Source organism: Balearica regulorum, chromosome 10, assembly GCF_011004875.1.
Source record: "Balearica regulorum gibbericeps isolate bBalReg1 chromosome 10, bBalReg1.pri, whole genome shotgun sequence".
Classification (NCBI taxonomy): Eukaryota; Metazoa; Chordata; class Aves; order Gruiformes; family Gruidae; genus Balearica; species Balearica regulorum.
In genome coordinates, this window is record NC_046193.1 from 21,009,277 (window position 1) to 21,024,593 (window position 15,317).

At 43.4% G+C, this 15,317-nt stretch overlaps 1 protein-coding gene across 11 annotated transcripts in view; it reads left to right on the forward strand.

Moving 5' to 3' along the window:
- The window catches only part of CHL1 (cell adhesion molecule L1 like), a 137,462-nt gene that overhangs the window by 103,038 nt on the left and 19,107 nt on the right, over positions 1-15,317 (forward strand). For all 11 annotated transcript variants that reach the window (XM_075762464.1, XM_075762468.1, XM_075762473.1 and 8 more), the window contains 9 exons: positions 5,048-5,179; positions 5,806-5,943; positions 6,598-6,709; positions 7,417-7,583; positions 9,073-9,238; positions 10,414-10,538; positions 13,322-13,423; positions 13,634-13,831; positions 14,670-14,740. In XM_075762464.1, coding sequence (XP_075618579.1) covers positions 5,048-5,179; positions 5,806-5,943; positions 6,598-6,709; positions 7,417-7,583; positions 9,073-9,238; positions 10,414-10,538; positions 13,322-13,423; positions 13,634-13,831; positions 14,670-14,740 — 1,211 coding nt within the window. The remainder of the gene's footprint in view (positions 1-5,047; positions 5,180-5,805; positions 5,944-6,597; positions 6,710-7,416; positions 7,584-9,072; positions 9,239-10,413; positions 10,539-13,321; positions 13,424-13,633; positions 13,832-14,669; positions 14,741-15,317) is intronic.

The window sequence follows — 15,317 nt, forward strand, 5'->3', positions numbered from 1 at the left end:
CTCCCTGGACCCTGAAGGTGTGAGCCCTTCACATGATGCTTTTTTCCAGGAGCAAAGCAGAGCTCCGACGAGACGGAGCAGAGACAAGCGAGCCCTGCAGAAGGATCACTGCCACTGCAACTCTTTCAGCAACGCTGCCCGTAAATAGCTACACAATGAGAATCCTGAAGCACAGCTGAAAAACTTGCTGAAAACATTTTCTTGTTACTGATGAAAAATGCTCCAGCCTCTGCTCTGCAGAGAAACAAACAACAGCAACAAAAAAAAATCACCGGCAGTATTAAACTGTCGGAGTCTGGCAACTGCTTCGTTTTAATCTGTGCTGCTTCTCACTCCGTGGTCACGAGGAGTCCTGACAGGAGGAGAGGCACTTTGAGCTACCTGCTCTGTATTTACTCATCAGCTGTGGAAGAGCCTTTCCTCCCAGTGTGATGGATCATCCCCCTTCACTCGACACAACCTTGTGTCTTACAGTCGTCTTTCCCTTCCTGGAAGTGTGGCGGAGGGGGATACCAGGGCATGGCAAGTTTTCAGCTGTGATGGAGGGGAAGTGCTGACTCCTAGAAATCATTCCAGATGGTTTGGAGCATCTCTGCTGTAGCTGAATATTTTAACAATCTGGCTCTGATTTTCTCGGCTGTAAAAATTGAATCCTTCAAAGAAATTGCAGGAGCTGCAAAAACTAAAATACCAGAGAAATAACATTAATTAAGCAGTTCAGAATATTGACCCCCTTCTCCCCCAGTCTCCAGAGGGAGGAAAGCTTTCTGGCAAATTGTTGTTCCTGCTCATTAGCAAACAAGTACTTTAAAAAAAAAAAAAAAAGAAAAAAGAAAAAAAAAGAAAAGAAAAAAAAAAGAAAAGAAAAGAAAAAAAGAGATGTAAATAATCCCAATCTAGCTATTACAATGTAAAAGATACTTTTGCAATTGCTATTAAATTAATTTTCCATGTGTGTAACTAATGATGGCTACTCTCACTAGCAGGAATTCGTCCTATTAGGAGTCACCTCGCATGCAGGTATCAAGGTAAAATTGAGCCCAAACATCATTGTCTTCTAGAACTTCTAACCAGAAAATGTCACTACCATTAATCAGAGATGGGCACGTTCATCATTCTTGCAGCGACTCCTGCGTGCAGACTCAAGGGCAGATCCTGAGTCGGTGGAAGTGAGCATTAATTTCCGTTGGTTTCAGGGAGGTTATGCTGACGTAGGGCATCCTCGCACCTGACAGGCTCTTCTTAAAGGGTGCGTGGAGGGGGAAGAAAATTAAACAGGGAAGAAAAATTATCTCAGTTATTAATCGCCAACCATTCGCAATCTAGGGCTGTTGTGTAAATCAGGATTTTGCTATCACTTCTGCACTGTGTCACATTTTCTGTTCTTCTTTCTGGTATTTGAGGATCTCAAACCAATACCCCAGACTTCTAAATAACAATCTTAATTAATGATATTTGCATGCAGCCCACTAACTAATCCTACAGTAGTCAAAGGGCAAAGATTCAGGCAATTATTACCAAACATATGAAAATATTCAGCTAGCAAATTGCTTGACTGTTTGAGCATTTTAATCTCTCGTTGTGGGGAAAGATGTAGCCTGGAACATTGGAACAGGCACAAAAAACCCATTGTTATTAGAATGAGAGAGAATTATTAAAAAAAAAAAAAAAAGAAAGCAAAGCAAGCCCACAAATTGTCTTGACTTCAAATGTTTATTTGGTTATTGTACATAATCCTCCAAGCCCAATATAAAATGTACATACAACCTCAAAATCTTATCACTATCACAGTGCCTGATCTAACGGTGCCTTGATCTTGACTGAGGCTCCTAGACTGTGTTTAATAGAAATAATTATTACAATATAATTAATTATAGTAATGATATAATAGCTAAGGGCCTTTGCAGTTATGTCTCGTAATATTTCTATTACTCAGCTAGAGAAAAATAAAATAGATGAAGCAAATGTGAGGCAGAAACGTGGCTGGTTGTTTCAGTCGGGCTCAAACTGTAGTTCTATGTTTCATTGGAAAACTGCTTCGACTGGGATGCAGACCCCAAGGTGGTAACTGCATCTGAAGCCGCAGACGATGCCCCCAAAGTGGGATGGATTGCCCGCCTTCGGGAAGACGTGAGGAGAATTTCAAATGAACTTGCCAAATCGGGAAAATGGTCTGGAGTAAAAAGGATGAGCTTCGGTAAGCACAAGTGCAAAGCAATTCTCATCAGGCAGCGCTAATTGGCTTCATAAGCACAGGATGGTAAATGTCTGGTTCGACTAGTCTGGAGGATATACTGGATCACAAGCTGAACGTGACTTGGAAATCCTGGGTTTACAGAAAAAGCAAAAATCATCCTGGAAAGTATAAAGAAAATTGTTGTTGTTGTAAGAGAGACTACTGAGAACTGGTAAGGCCTCACATAACGTAACCAGTTCTACATCCTGCACATCATCAAGGCTGGGGTTAACTCGAGGCAGTTCAGGAGGAACCAGCAAGAGTAGTCCCAGAGGTCAAAAACATGCCATTTGAGGAAAAAATGAGAGATATGTTTAATTTAGGAAAGAATTAATCCAGGGAATGCATAGCAGCCTTCAGATGCACCAGGTTCTTCACAATAGATAGTAACAAATTGTTCTCTTAGTTCCCTGGGGATGATGCAAGATACAATAGATTTAAATTGCAGCAAGGCAGAAGTTGGGTAGGCATTAAAAATTTGTTCCAGTTCTAGACAGCGCGCGAGGCTGTGAAGGTTTGTATCCATCGGAGGCGTTCTAGGTGCAGACAATCCTGGTTTATTGCAGAAGGATGGACTAGATGCCCATTTTAGATCCCTTCTATTTTTGGGCCTGTCATTATATTTCCTTAAGGACATAAATCTCTTACTCAGGAGCTCCACATTTATAACTCTTACCAAGAAAAATATATTATGAAGCGAAATATTTGCCATACCGTATTGCTCATGCAGATTAACCCTTTGACTGTCCAACCGCTGGTTTTCGTAGTTGCTAAAAAGTACGTGTCTACTTTGTTAGTCTTATATTTTATATACTCATAAGTCGTGTGGCATATCTGCCACACAGAAAAGAGCCTTTCTGTGAAATTATGTTTCATACTTGACAAAAATCTCATTGCCTGTGGCTTCGCAGCTGCATCACTTTCTTGGGGCAACCACAGCAGTTCCCGTGCTGAGAAAGGAAAGCGGTGGTGCGCTATATCTGCAGCTCACCTCCAGAGTGCATGCACAGATGAAAATAGGAAGGGTGGTTTGTATGCAGTCTGTGCTTGGTGTCTCACCTCCTCCAAAACAATGAAATATCCTGTCTCAAGTACCGTGTTTGTGGTGGAAAAAAAAAACACCTCATCAGGACTGTTACAAACCTTTTCACCTCCAAGCCTTTGACCTGTTTTTTTCCGAATGAAAGCATAGTGTATGTGAGAGAGAGAAAGAAGGAAAAAGATCTGCAAAACCAAAATGGTCTGCTGCTTGCAGAGTTTTTTCCCCTGGAGCCAAATAAAAGGAAGCATAACAAGTATGGTCACGTTACGCGCTGCACTACAGGAGGGCAACCAGTGCGGCGTGAGGAAGGCGTGTACGGTGTGAAGGAAATTCAAAGATGTTATAATTTTATATAAGCTTCGGTGTCTTGAATTTTACTTCAGTCTTTAGCTGTTGCTTAACACTGTCTCTTCATGGGTGCTCTACTGTGGAAATGATGGACTTTGCGTAGAAGCTCTTGTGTATCACACTTCAGGGGTGTGTTTTTAATATATCTGTGTGAATGTGAGCAATGATGCTTTGTTTTAGCATATCACGCTGATAACATCTGGAGATGCATTACAGGGAACAGCTCTGTTAATCTTCATAGCATTTTATAAGCATTAACTAATGAATCCTCATGTTTCCCATACATTAGCTCATCTTTTTCAAATAGGGAAGAGGCCTGGTGATCTGCTCAGCACATGCAGAAGAGGTAGTGTCAGGTCTGGAATTAAAATTCAGAAGTTTGTTGCTTCTCAGGGAGAGATAATGATGAATTCAAGGCTGTGTTTTGGACTGAGGCTGCCCACTGAAGGATAGGCAGGCTCAGGGATGTGCATTCAGTCTGTAGCATTCATCAGATTAATTTATTTCCCACCCCCCCTCTGTTCCCTCCCTTATGGTTGTGTTTTTCCAATGATGTTTGGGTACCTGATGCTCAGGGGCTGCTCTGCGGAGGAGAGGCTTTCCCCAGAGCTGCCCCAGTTTAGTGGGCAGTGCCAGGAAAGGGGAGAGCACAGGGAGTGCAGCAGCACACGGCTGCTCCTCTACCACCACCCTGTGGGCAACCTTTCTGGACTGCTCCTCAGGACGCTGGTTCTCTCATCCCCAGTGGTGAGAGAGCATTTCGTCATTCCTAAATATGTCACGGATCAGCCTCTGAGCTGAATACATGATGGGAAACCAGAATATCGAACATCACAATGCATTTCTCCAGCACACGTAGGTGAGCGGACGGAGGTGCTGCGCGCTGTTGTGGAGCTCAGCACCACTCCTGCATCGCCATGCTCTGCCCTCCGGCCGCTCCTGGGCAAGTCGATGGCAGCTGCTTGCTCATGCCTAGCAAGGGAGGTTTGAGCTGGGTGGATATTTACACCTTGTTTGAGTTGCTGAAATAGCCTTACCTCATTTCACGGAGCACAATCTCATGTCTGAGGGTCCCTGTGAGAACGCAGACCCGTTCAGGTTTACCTCCTTCCTTGGCTTCTCACCTCCCGTCCGCTTTGCACTTGCTTTCCAGTTGGATAAGCAGTGCCCATTCCCTACACTCTCTCCCTGCCACTCACATTTCACAAAGTCTGAAGGACAGAGATTGATGTGTGCTGATGCTAATTTTACCTTTTGTAACATCGGTTTGCAAGAAATACAATGCAGCTGCACAACAGGCTGCGAGGAGCTGGCTGGGAACTGTTGGCAGCGTTTGCCATCTCCTGGAGGACCAGAGCAATAGCAGAGGTAGACAATGTCTCGCTGCGGCACCTGATACCTGCCTTGTCCCCTCTTTGCAGAGCCTCCTCGGTGGATTAAAGAGCCCGAAGGTGGTGTTTACAGCGTAGGAACAAATCTTGTGCTGCTGTGCGAAGCTATTGGCAACCCAGAGCCAACGATTCAGTGGAAACTGAACGGGATGCCCATCGATAGTAAGTGCAAGGTCCAGCGTCCTCCTTTAGGTGGTGGCCGGCTGAGATGTCCCTGTGTTGCCCCCGGTTACAGGCAGCACACGCATCCTAAAGCACTGAACGATGTCTGGTTTGACGCCTATTTAGACATGAGTTAATATTTATTTACTTAACCAAACTAATGTTTAAATGTCATCTTGAAGAGGGTAGGGGTGAGAGGTGCAGGGCTGTGGAGTGGTGGTACCCGTGGGTTATCGCCTCTGCCTCACCCCACAGCGCTCCCATCTTTGGGATCTGGGATAGCTCGTATTCCTTGGGGGCTCCTGGTCTGTCTTTGTGCTTCTGAATCAGCGACTCTGTGGCTGGGGAGCACAGGCCCTGCTCCCTGGTACAGCAGTATTATTACTACCATTTTAAAAAAGTCTCTGTGGGGATTTTACTGGAAATTGGTGCTCTAGAGCACTTTCTTTAGGCCGTGGGACTGCTGGCAAAGGCAGTGCTCTGCAAGTCCCCCTCCGGCTCTTGAGCAAGGTCCTGGTTTGATCCTGGAGATGTGCTTTGCCTTTGACTTTCAAGCAGTGAGGAGAGACTGAAGTCCACAGTCACAATGTTTTCTCCGTCTCCTGATACAGTCTGGGTCTTTCCAGGTAGGACCTTCAGAGGGAGAATCTCTGCCAGAGAGATCAGCCTTACCAACCTCCAGCTTCAGGACAGCGCTGTGTACCAGTGCGAGGCCACCAACAAGCACGGCACCATCCTTGCTAGTGCCAACGTGAACGTCCTCAGTGAGTACCCTCCCGGCCGTTCCTGCTCCTGAAAAAAGATCTAACTGAAGCATCCCATTCTGCTGATGGAATGCTTCAAAACAGCTTAGGGATTGTAACCATCTCATTGTTCTTTTGCTCCAGATTGTAAGAAATATGTTGTCCAAACTAATGTAACAAGCCTTATCGTGGGCAATGTTATCTGCTTAGCATAAGTGCTCGTGAGCTTTGAGATATTCTTTATTTGAAAAACACAGTTGTGGTTGGGCTCAAAACCCACTGGGGCCAAATTGTGACCACAACTCAGGTTTTGAATTATTAAGTGTATTGTTAATCTTTAATTTCAGTTGTGATGCCTGTTCTTTGAAGAAAGGGAGTGATGGGAATTTATTTCATAAAAGAGGTCTCTAGAGGAAGCAGAATCGGGTCTGTTTTCTCTGCTGGAGCACACTGACGTTTCATGTTCTGCCATGTCCAGCAGTCAACCACCGTTATCTTTGTCAGTGAAGCTTTTGAGTGCTCAGTTGCTCAGTGCAACTGGTTCCAAAAGGCAGTGAAATTCCCATTAAGTGGCTAAGTCGTTGACCCTTGCTGGAAAAGGGGATGATGCAGGGACAGTATTTATACTCCCAGTTCTGAAATGCAGTGCTGCTCATTTTGCATTCTCTTCTGCAGATATTGCTCCCTTAATACTGACCTCAGATGGTGAAAACTATGCCACAGTTGTGGGTTACAGTGCCTTCCTGCACTGTGAAATTTTTGCCTCGCCTGCAGCAGATATTAGATGGTAAGCCACTGAGAACTGATGTTTTCACATGAAACAAGTTCATACAGTCTCCCTAAGCATTGAAAAATGCGCTAGTTATTATTGCTATGGAGTTAAAATTAGAAATTTGTAACAAAACTGTATTTAATGTGAGTATTTTGTGTTTAAATGCACTTTCAAGAACCCTGAAGAACTAGTTTATAAAAAAAGGTTAACAAAAGTCCTCAATACCTGTATGAGACAAGTGCTGGGATATTCACTAAACCAAGCCATGCTGTGTATAGCCAAACCCTGCTACAGCTTCATTGCCTTTAGTTTAACACTGGCAACTTTCTAAGTTTGGACACATTATTGAAGTGAAAACCCGATGACTTACAGAGCGTATTTACCTGGCAATGGTTCCATACGGTCGGAAATCACAGGACTGTCATAGCACTTGACAGGTGCAGTAAAATTGCAGACGACAGCTATAGATTAAAGCCTCAGCCAGACCTAGTTTAAAGACCTTGCTAGACGCCGTCAGTGTGGTTCTGGTTCGCAGGAAGCTTATGTCCCTTTACGATTTGCTGCACGTGGGTGAAGCGACTTGTTAATATTGGCTTGATTATTCAGTGGCAGAGCTGAGACCAGCTCCCAAAATCCCTGTGTCCCCTGCAATATCTGCTAACCATGAAATAACAGTTCCTGCAGCCCTAGAAATAACCCATACCTGTTATTACCCTCTTTAGGACTAAGGATGACAGCATAGAGCCACTTTCAACATTACGCTATGAGTTAAATAAGAATGGCACCCTAGAGATCAAAGAAACAAAGAAAGAAGACTCGGGATCGTACGCCTGCTGGGCTGCAAACTCTGTTGGAAAAAGAGCAATCACTGCTAATCTGGATATAAGAGGTAATGTCTCACTTGTGAACGGAAGGACCTTTGATATCTGGTAAGGTTCTATATTTACAAATTTTCAGTAAATGAGTAATTAGTAAATGCTCAAGTCCAAGATACAGATTTATTCTGTGAGGCTGTAAATTCCCAGTATACAAAAGCTTGAAATTGTCTCCATTGTTCTCTGTGATTTCTCCATGCTCCTACATGATATTCACTTTCTTCTTGGTATTTCCAGAAGCAGCATAAACCACCAAAAACTTGCACTTTACTTCCCAGATCCATTAACTTTATATCTTGAAAGGATTTTCCCTCCCTCTTGCCATCAGCCCTGTTACACTCAGAGCAGGTTCTCGCACGGCCCTTGGGAGCCCAGAGCCCCCCCTGCGCTGATGGGCTCAGTGGGGTCCTCGCTGAGCCACACAGGGTCCCGCCATCTCCCGCAGCCGTGGGCTTCCTCCTTCCCAAAGCTGCTCCCGTTGATCGGTAGGTGCATCCCAGACTGAATTAATACCGGCAGCGAACGCCAAGCACGTTGCAGCAGGATGACTCAGGGGATGCTGCTGGTTTGAGGGCTTTGCAGCGGGCCCGATGATCAACTTGACAAATATTCGTAAATAGAGCGAAACCCCCTTGCTGAAATGTGTTTACATTCAGATGCTTACCTTATGCTTTATGTTTTAAGGGATTTATTTGCTCACACCCTGGGGGGTGTGCTGGCAGTGGGCGGCTGCTGTTGAGCACACAGGGTAAAGTTAGTGGGTTGCATATACATTTATTTAGGATTTAGGGCTGACCACTAAAAAAAACCCCCTTCCATACTCGATTAGCAAAGTCCTCAAAAGGACTCTCGGAGGCAGGTTTGCTGTGACACACTTGAGAAAGAAACACTCTTTTTGTGTTCTGTTTCCACCCACTCCCTTTGCTTTGTAAATTTTATGGTGATAATAAACATGAAAATGTACAATGAAATTCTCACAGAGCAACATTTCACTGTGAAAAAGAAATTCAGCCAAGTGCTTTCTTCTTACTTATTCATCTGTTTCTGCATTCAGGTTAGAGTCAATTAAAAGCACAAACTTGATTGCAATAATTTTTTCTCACTTGACTTTAATAAGCTTGTAATTTTTCTTGGATTGTTGCCAAAGCCTATTTCAAATGGCAATTGGACATAAAAATCATATTCAAGCTTTTTTATCATCCATTTCATGACAGTCTGCTAACAAGGATTTTCACCTGGGACTTTTTTTTTTTTTTTTGGTGGTGTTTTTTCTGGAGCTCTCTTTGGAATAAACTAAAATAGAAATTTTCAAGATAGAAAATTAATTCCTGGGAAATATCTATTTCAAAAACAACCATCCTTCACTTGAAATGTTTGTGTATATAACAGAAAAGACATGATCATTGCTCCTAAGGTTGATTTTTTATATATGAAGTGCTTGGTCAAAATTTGATGTAATAGTCTCTCTCTCCTAATCAAAGTGTTTTTTCTGTGATCGATCAGATGCTACAAAACTTGTTGTTACTCCGAAGAACCCCCGAGTGTTGAAATCACATTCGATTTTATTGAAATGTCAGTCTGAGTATGATTCACACTTGAAACACAGTTTTAAATTATCCTGGAGGAAAGATGGAGATAAGCTGCCAGTCAACAGCACGGAAGATGGCAGGTAAGCAGGGAAGAAACAAGAGTGTTCTTGATCTCAGCTGAATAATACTGTGTGGTGCGGGAACATGAGTTTCAATAAACATGAGACTTAATAGCTTGAAATGCAAATTTATGTCTGCAAGAATTCTTTGTGAGATATGTGACTAGATCTGCATTTTATATACATATAAATATAAATGTGTCTATACGAGTTTTGAGCCATGTCTGGCAAATGATTTTTGGTTTTTATTAACTCTCTCACCATCACAGCAGAATATTGCATAAATGCTGGTTCAACCCAAAAATACAACCCTGGCCCCAGTGCAGTCAGCTGCGGTTTTGCTTCTCCACTTCAATGGAACTATTATTTTTGTGTGTTTTTATATGTGTTTGGCCAAAGCAAGTCCTTGTGATGTTAAAATGAACGTAAAACCAGATTTCTGGGACTCTGCCTAAAATCGTACACATTAAAAGCAAGGAGTTTCGTCAACATGTGAGTTTAGGATTTGCAAGCGCAGGCTGAATTTTCCCCTACTCTTGTGTTCCCATTGACCTTAAGGGGATGGAGATCAGCCTTGCTCCCGTATGAAGGGTCCCACGGTGGGCGATCAGACGTCTTTATTAATTACCACAGCAGAGAGATGGCTTCCTAAATACTGCAGTGTTGGAGAGGTTGAAGATCCTGCTGAGGCCACGGAGCATGGGGAGATAGCGCCAAGCAAATGCCATGTCTGCCACAGAGCCCATGTGCCTGGGTTAATGCCAGCTTCCCCTGGTGCATTGGACATTGCACAAGTGGGTTGGGATTGCTCAGTTTTACTCAACCCTTTCAAAAATTCGGACGTAAAGCCCATGTATTTGCCTCGTTAATGATGTGCCAAAATGCTATGTTCCAGACACTCAGCTGATGCTTATCAATGTGGCTCTTTTCAGACCGAGAGAGACGTGCCAACTTCCAGCCATGGAGGCTAAATTACTACAAAATACAAATAATAGTCTACAGCACAGTGCATAATGCGACTAGAATTACATTTTGAAATAATAGACCTAATGTGCCATTACGTTATTCAAAATGTCCTGTTACCAAATTTTTTCCTGAAGTTTTCAGAGAACAGTGTCCGTCTGTCATATGCTTATCTTACAGATTTTTCTCTTTCTTATTTGTACTTACTTTTTTTTTTTTTTCCCCCCCCATAGGATAATTCTGGACAAGGATACCCTGTTCATATCAAGCGTGACACTGGAGGATCAAGGAGTGTACACGTGTGTGGCTAGCACTTCTCTGGACAGCGTCACAGCCGAGTCACAGTTAGTTGTCCTTGGTAAGAGGATGTTTTCCTGGTGTGCAAACAGCTCCTGCAGGGTATAATGCCATTGCAGCACTTTTACTTATTTGCTGCTGCTGCCCAGCTCAGTTACAGGACCTCAACAACCCATCTTCACAGAGGTGCAGTGTACCTCTCTCCCGTTAACCTCCGTTGTGCTGTCCTCGTCTCTCCTGGAATGGGGCTGCTGATGCAAACATTTCATTTATACTTAATCAGTTCTTTGTGGCACCTAAGACGAGGCAGCCTGTGTTCTCAGTTCAGGAGTCAGCCAGAGTGGCTGCAGGAGCTTGCCCAGGCTGGAAGGTGTCAGAGCATATTAAGAATGGCTTTGCGTCTGCTTTGAAGTCCTTGGTGAGTCCTTCACCCCACTTTACTAGAAATTTGCACACAAATTACCACTTGGACTATTTTTTTTTGAAGACAGACATAAGACCAGTATTTAGATGTCCGAGTCCTCTGAAGATCAGTGAAAGTTAAGCACCTAAAAGGATTAATTATCTCTGTGAGCCTAAGCATAAATTATTATCCAGTGGCAAACAGCAAGTTCACAGCAGAGAAAAGCTTTGACCCACAGAGTCTGAAGCTTGACCTCGTGTGAGCATCTTTACAACCTGCCTCCCTTCCTGAAGGACCACTTGAAATTAAGGGGATGAACTCGTGTAGTGATGTGCAGTCCTTTGCACACGTACCTAAGGGCATCAGCTAAGATGCTATTTTGTGGATGGTTTTGCATCATTTTAATTTCATTAATTTTTGCTTCATTTTACATTTTTATTTACTTCTGGCAGTGATTGCAACATGAACTAAGACAATCTGACCTTCAAGTTGTTTTCACACTTTAGATGAATGGTATTTTTCAATAAATAGTAAATTAAGAAAATGCTATGCACATTATTTATGGTACTGTGTTCTTGAGTGCCATATAATTCAAAATGTTTGTAGACTATTCGTTACATTACTTACGAAAATTTCGTGAAGCACTTTATTCCCTTCTTAAAAGGTGATTTGCAGAAGAGGAAAAACTGTCTTGTGCTCTTTTCCCCTTGTTTATTGTATATAAGAAAGGTCTTGGTGGATTAACAATATCCATTATTTTCCAAATGAAAAAATTCAGGCTTCTTTTGCAATGAAAGACTTGCGAGATGGCAAAAGAACTAAATCTGGCACAGGTGGAGACATCAGAATGTGGGCAACTAAGAGCAAAAGAAATGTTCAGTTAGAATACTTCTAAGTATTTGTTCTATGATTAATGAACAGATAAAGGGGTGAGTATCTTTAAGATGCACCATTGCCATCTTTAAATTAATATACGGAATTTTAACACCAGAATAGAACAGCAAAATGCCTGTAGATTAAACTGTGCATTCCTGATTTTTACCAAGTACAACAGAAATAGGGAAAAAGAAATGAAAACTAAAAGAAAAACCTCAAGCCAAATACAACCTTTTTAACTTTTTTATGTACCCTGAAATAAACAAGAAAACTCAATGTTGTTGTTGAAAAAATCTTGTACAAACACAATTAATTTCTTTCACAATGACAGAGGCAGTCGTGGTGGTTGAGGTAGCTGTTTTTCCTATAAGAAATGACATTGTCAGCCAAAAATGTAGTTGGGACACTGGGGCTCGAGGAGGTCAATGACCCGGAGTTGTGCAATCTTGTGTCCTCGGTCTGTACATTTTTTAGATTTCTAAACTCCAGCCCCATGCTTAAGGAGGGGGAGTGTGAGTTTGGACGGATGAGGGGTTACCATCAGCCCCCCCGCAGTGAGAAATCACTGTTTCACACCAGGCCCTATAGTTTTCCGTTACCAAACTAACCCAGTGCGACAGGACCGCAAATAGCCAGAGGAGCCATAAGGAAGATCAACATCCGTCGGTCTGAATCCGCTAAATTTGAAAGCGTTCATTCAATTATGGGCAATTTGGCGAAGGACCCGTGCGGCAGATCACCTCTTCTGCCCCCGAGGCTGTTGAGAAACCGGGTGGTGTTGCAGACGCGTGCCCCCCTCGCCGTGTCCCAGGACTGTGGGGGGGAGCAGCCTGTTCCAGTGGTGCTGGCTCGCAGGTTTTCAAGGACCCGCCTGAGCCCTGGTGAGGGGGCAGGAACCACATCCCTGAACAGCGAGCTCCGAGAGCAGCAGGGTAGTCCCGTGCTCGGGGCTTCCGTAGTCCCGCACGTGTCCCCGGGAGGTGCAGTGCGGTTGTTACACCAACCACCGACACCTCTGACTCTGATATATTCTCTGGACAGCATTAGTTGAGCTGGCAGGTAATGAATTTTCTTGTTTCCTTTTAATATAGATCCCCATGGCTGGGATAATGAGTGTTATCCTTTCACTCATACTCCAAAAGGCCAAGCTCGATAACTGTCGGAGCTGAGTCACCTTCTACCGCTCTGGTTTTCACCAGAGTAAATTCAAGTGATGTTAACGTACCTTTCTGCTAAGGGCAGCGCCAATATCTGTTAATGATTAAATAGATCTTAGCGTTGACTTGAAAAGAAAAATCTGTTGCTGCAAGCACAGAAACGAGAGTAGATGGAAATGAACTTGAGAAGGGATATTGCGTTTATAAGGGAGAAAGGAGGACCAGAAGATTCGGTTTTCTGTAATGAAAAAGGATCTTTAAAAGTGATTGTCTCTGCTAATTTTGACTGTTTTGAAATCAAAAGATGTTTTACCACCATCTTCACTGAACTTGTTGTTCCAGTCCTTTGGAAAAGAGACAGACAGAAATAGCTCGCTGTGCTCCTGACACGTTTTCATTATTTCTCAGACGTTCCTGATCCGCCAGAAGACCTTCAGCTCTCAGAAAATCAAAACCGAAGTGTTCGACTCTCCTGGAAAGCTGGGGCCAGTCATAACAGCCCTATTAATGGTAGGAAGGATTTCAGTAGCATCATCTTGCACCGTTTAGCATTACAGCACGTCATGGCTGTGAGAAGAGACAAACCATGCTCAGAGCCATACTTAATCGGTTTTAGTATGACAGTTAATTTGTTGTAAGTTCATTTCCATCCTTGCTATTTATAAGCCGTTTATACAGGCTCTGCCTTTTTTCTTTTCTTTTCTTTCTTTTTCTCCCCAGAGTCAATTATCGAGTTTGAAGAGAACCGGTGGGAGCCAGGGAGGTGGCAGGAGCTAACCCGCGCCCTGGGGAATGACACCACAGCCCTGGTGTCGCTGGCCCCGTATGTGAATTACCAGTTTCGCGTCGTGTCTGTGAACGCTGTGGGAAGGAGCCAGCCTAGTAAACCATCGCTGCGCTATGCAACACCTCCGGCTGGTAAACACTGCCATCTAGTTTTCTGAATATTCCTATTTTTAGTGTTTTCCTGGGAATAACATTGCCCTCCTGTGTTTCAGAGGGGTGTAAAGAAGTCAGGGTTGTGCTGCCGAGGGATGCCGGAGCGAGGAGCCTACGCTGCCGTGGTTGGCAGGGTGTTTCCCCCCAGGGTACCTCTAGCACACCGCTTTCCTGAGCCCTGCTGATTTTCCACCTTTAAAGCCCGTTGCAGCCATTTACGGACAAGCGGTGGCTGGAGAGGATCTCTGAGGTTTATGGGGAGCCTTTCGGCAGCGCTAAGCTTGTCAAAAACCTCCATCCGCAGCGCATTTCTCACGGTGACTGCAAATGTTGTCTCCCTGAAAGTCATTTCAGAGGCCAACTGTTCAGCACAGCATTTGCATTCCCCAGCATTTTTCTTTCTTTTTTTTCTCCCCTTTACTTCAATTTCAGGTCTTTCTTCAGCTTTTCAACTCTGTGCATCCCACTAATGATATACCTTCTGTTTACTATCCCCACAGGGACAAAAACCTCTTCCTCATAATCCCCCTACATCTGGTGCTTTGAAATCCAAAAGTCACAGTTTCATGTTGGCTGGTGGCTCCAACCAGCTAGGGCACTTAGGAATCAAAACTGCATAAATGATGTGTTTCGTTCACAGCAGCTTTGCTGATCCAAGTAATTAATCTCACAAACGTTTTTTGTTTAGGTGTCTTTCACTGTCAGTAATACAGAAATAGGAGAAGTTTTTTGCCTTTTTTTTTTTTTTGCATTTAAATAATAAATGCAAATAAAACCCAGGATATGCATACTAATCTTATCACCTGTGTGGTTCCAGCTCCAGACAAGAACCCAGAAAACATCCGAGTTGAAGCTTCTGAACCAAATGAAATGGTGATGAAATGGGAGGTAAGGCAAACGTGTCCGTCAATGCTACAATATTGGAATCAGGTTCTCCCTTCAAGCAGCAGTTTCTAAAGCATCATGGAATTTATCAGGATGTTGGTTTAATACAATCACATTAAAAAAGAAATAACAGACCCTTTGACTCTATCTCCCCTTCCCCTACCTCTGTTTTTTTAGGAAATATTAGCAAATTCCGTAGGTAGGACCCTTGATGCTCCTGAAGTCAAAGGTAGAGTTGTTATTGACTTTAACGTGTTCTGGATTTCCTCCCCTAATTTCATTTTGCTTTCAAAAGACAATTTTTTACATCTAACTTTGCAGGTTTTTAAGAAATATGAAAGTCCTACAAAGCACGGTGAGAATCCTCCAGAGTACACTCTTCTTCTGTGCATCTTGCATACAAGAAAGTGCTTAAAATAATTGTGGTCTCACCCTGCTCTGCAGGAGGAGCAGCCAGGCCAGGGGATGGTTTACGCGTAGCTTCTGCCCTTCCAGCTTGGAGGTTTAAAAATGACACAGATGTTGAGTTGAATTTTTACATCAAGAACTAAAGGAGTGTGGATAAAGCTCCTGAGCACGT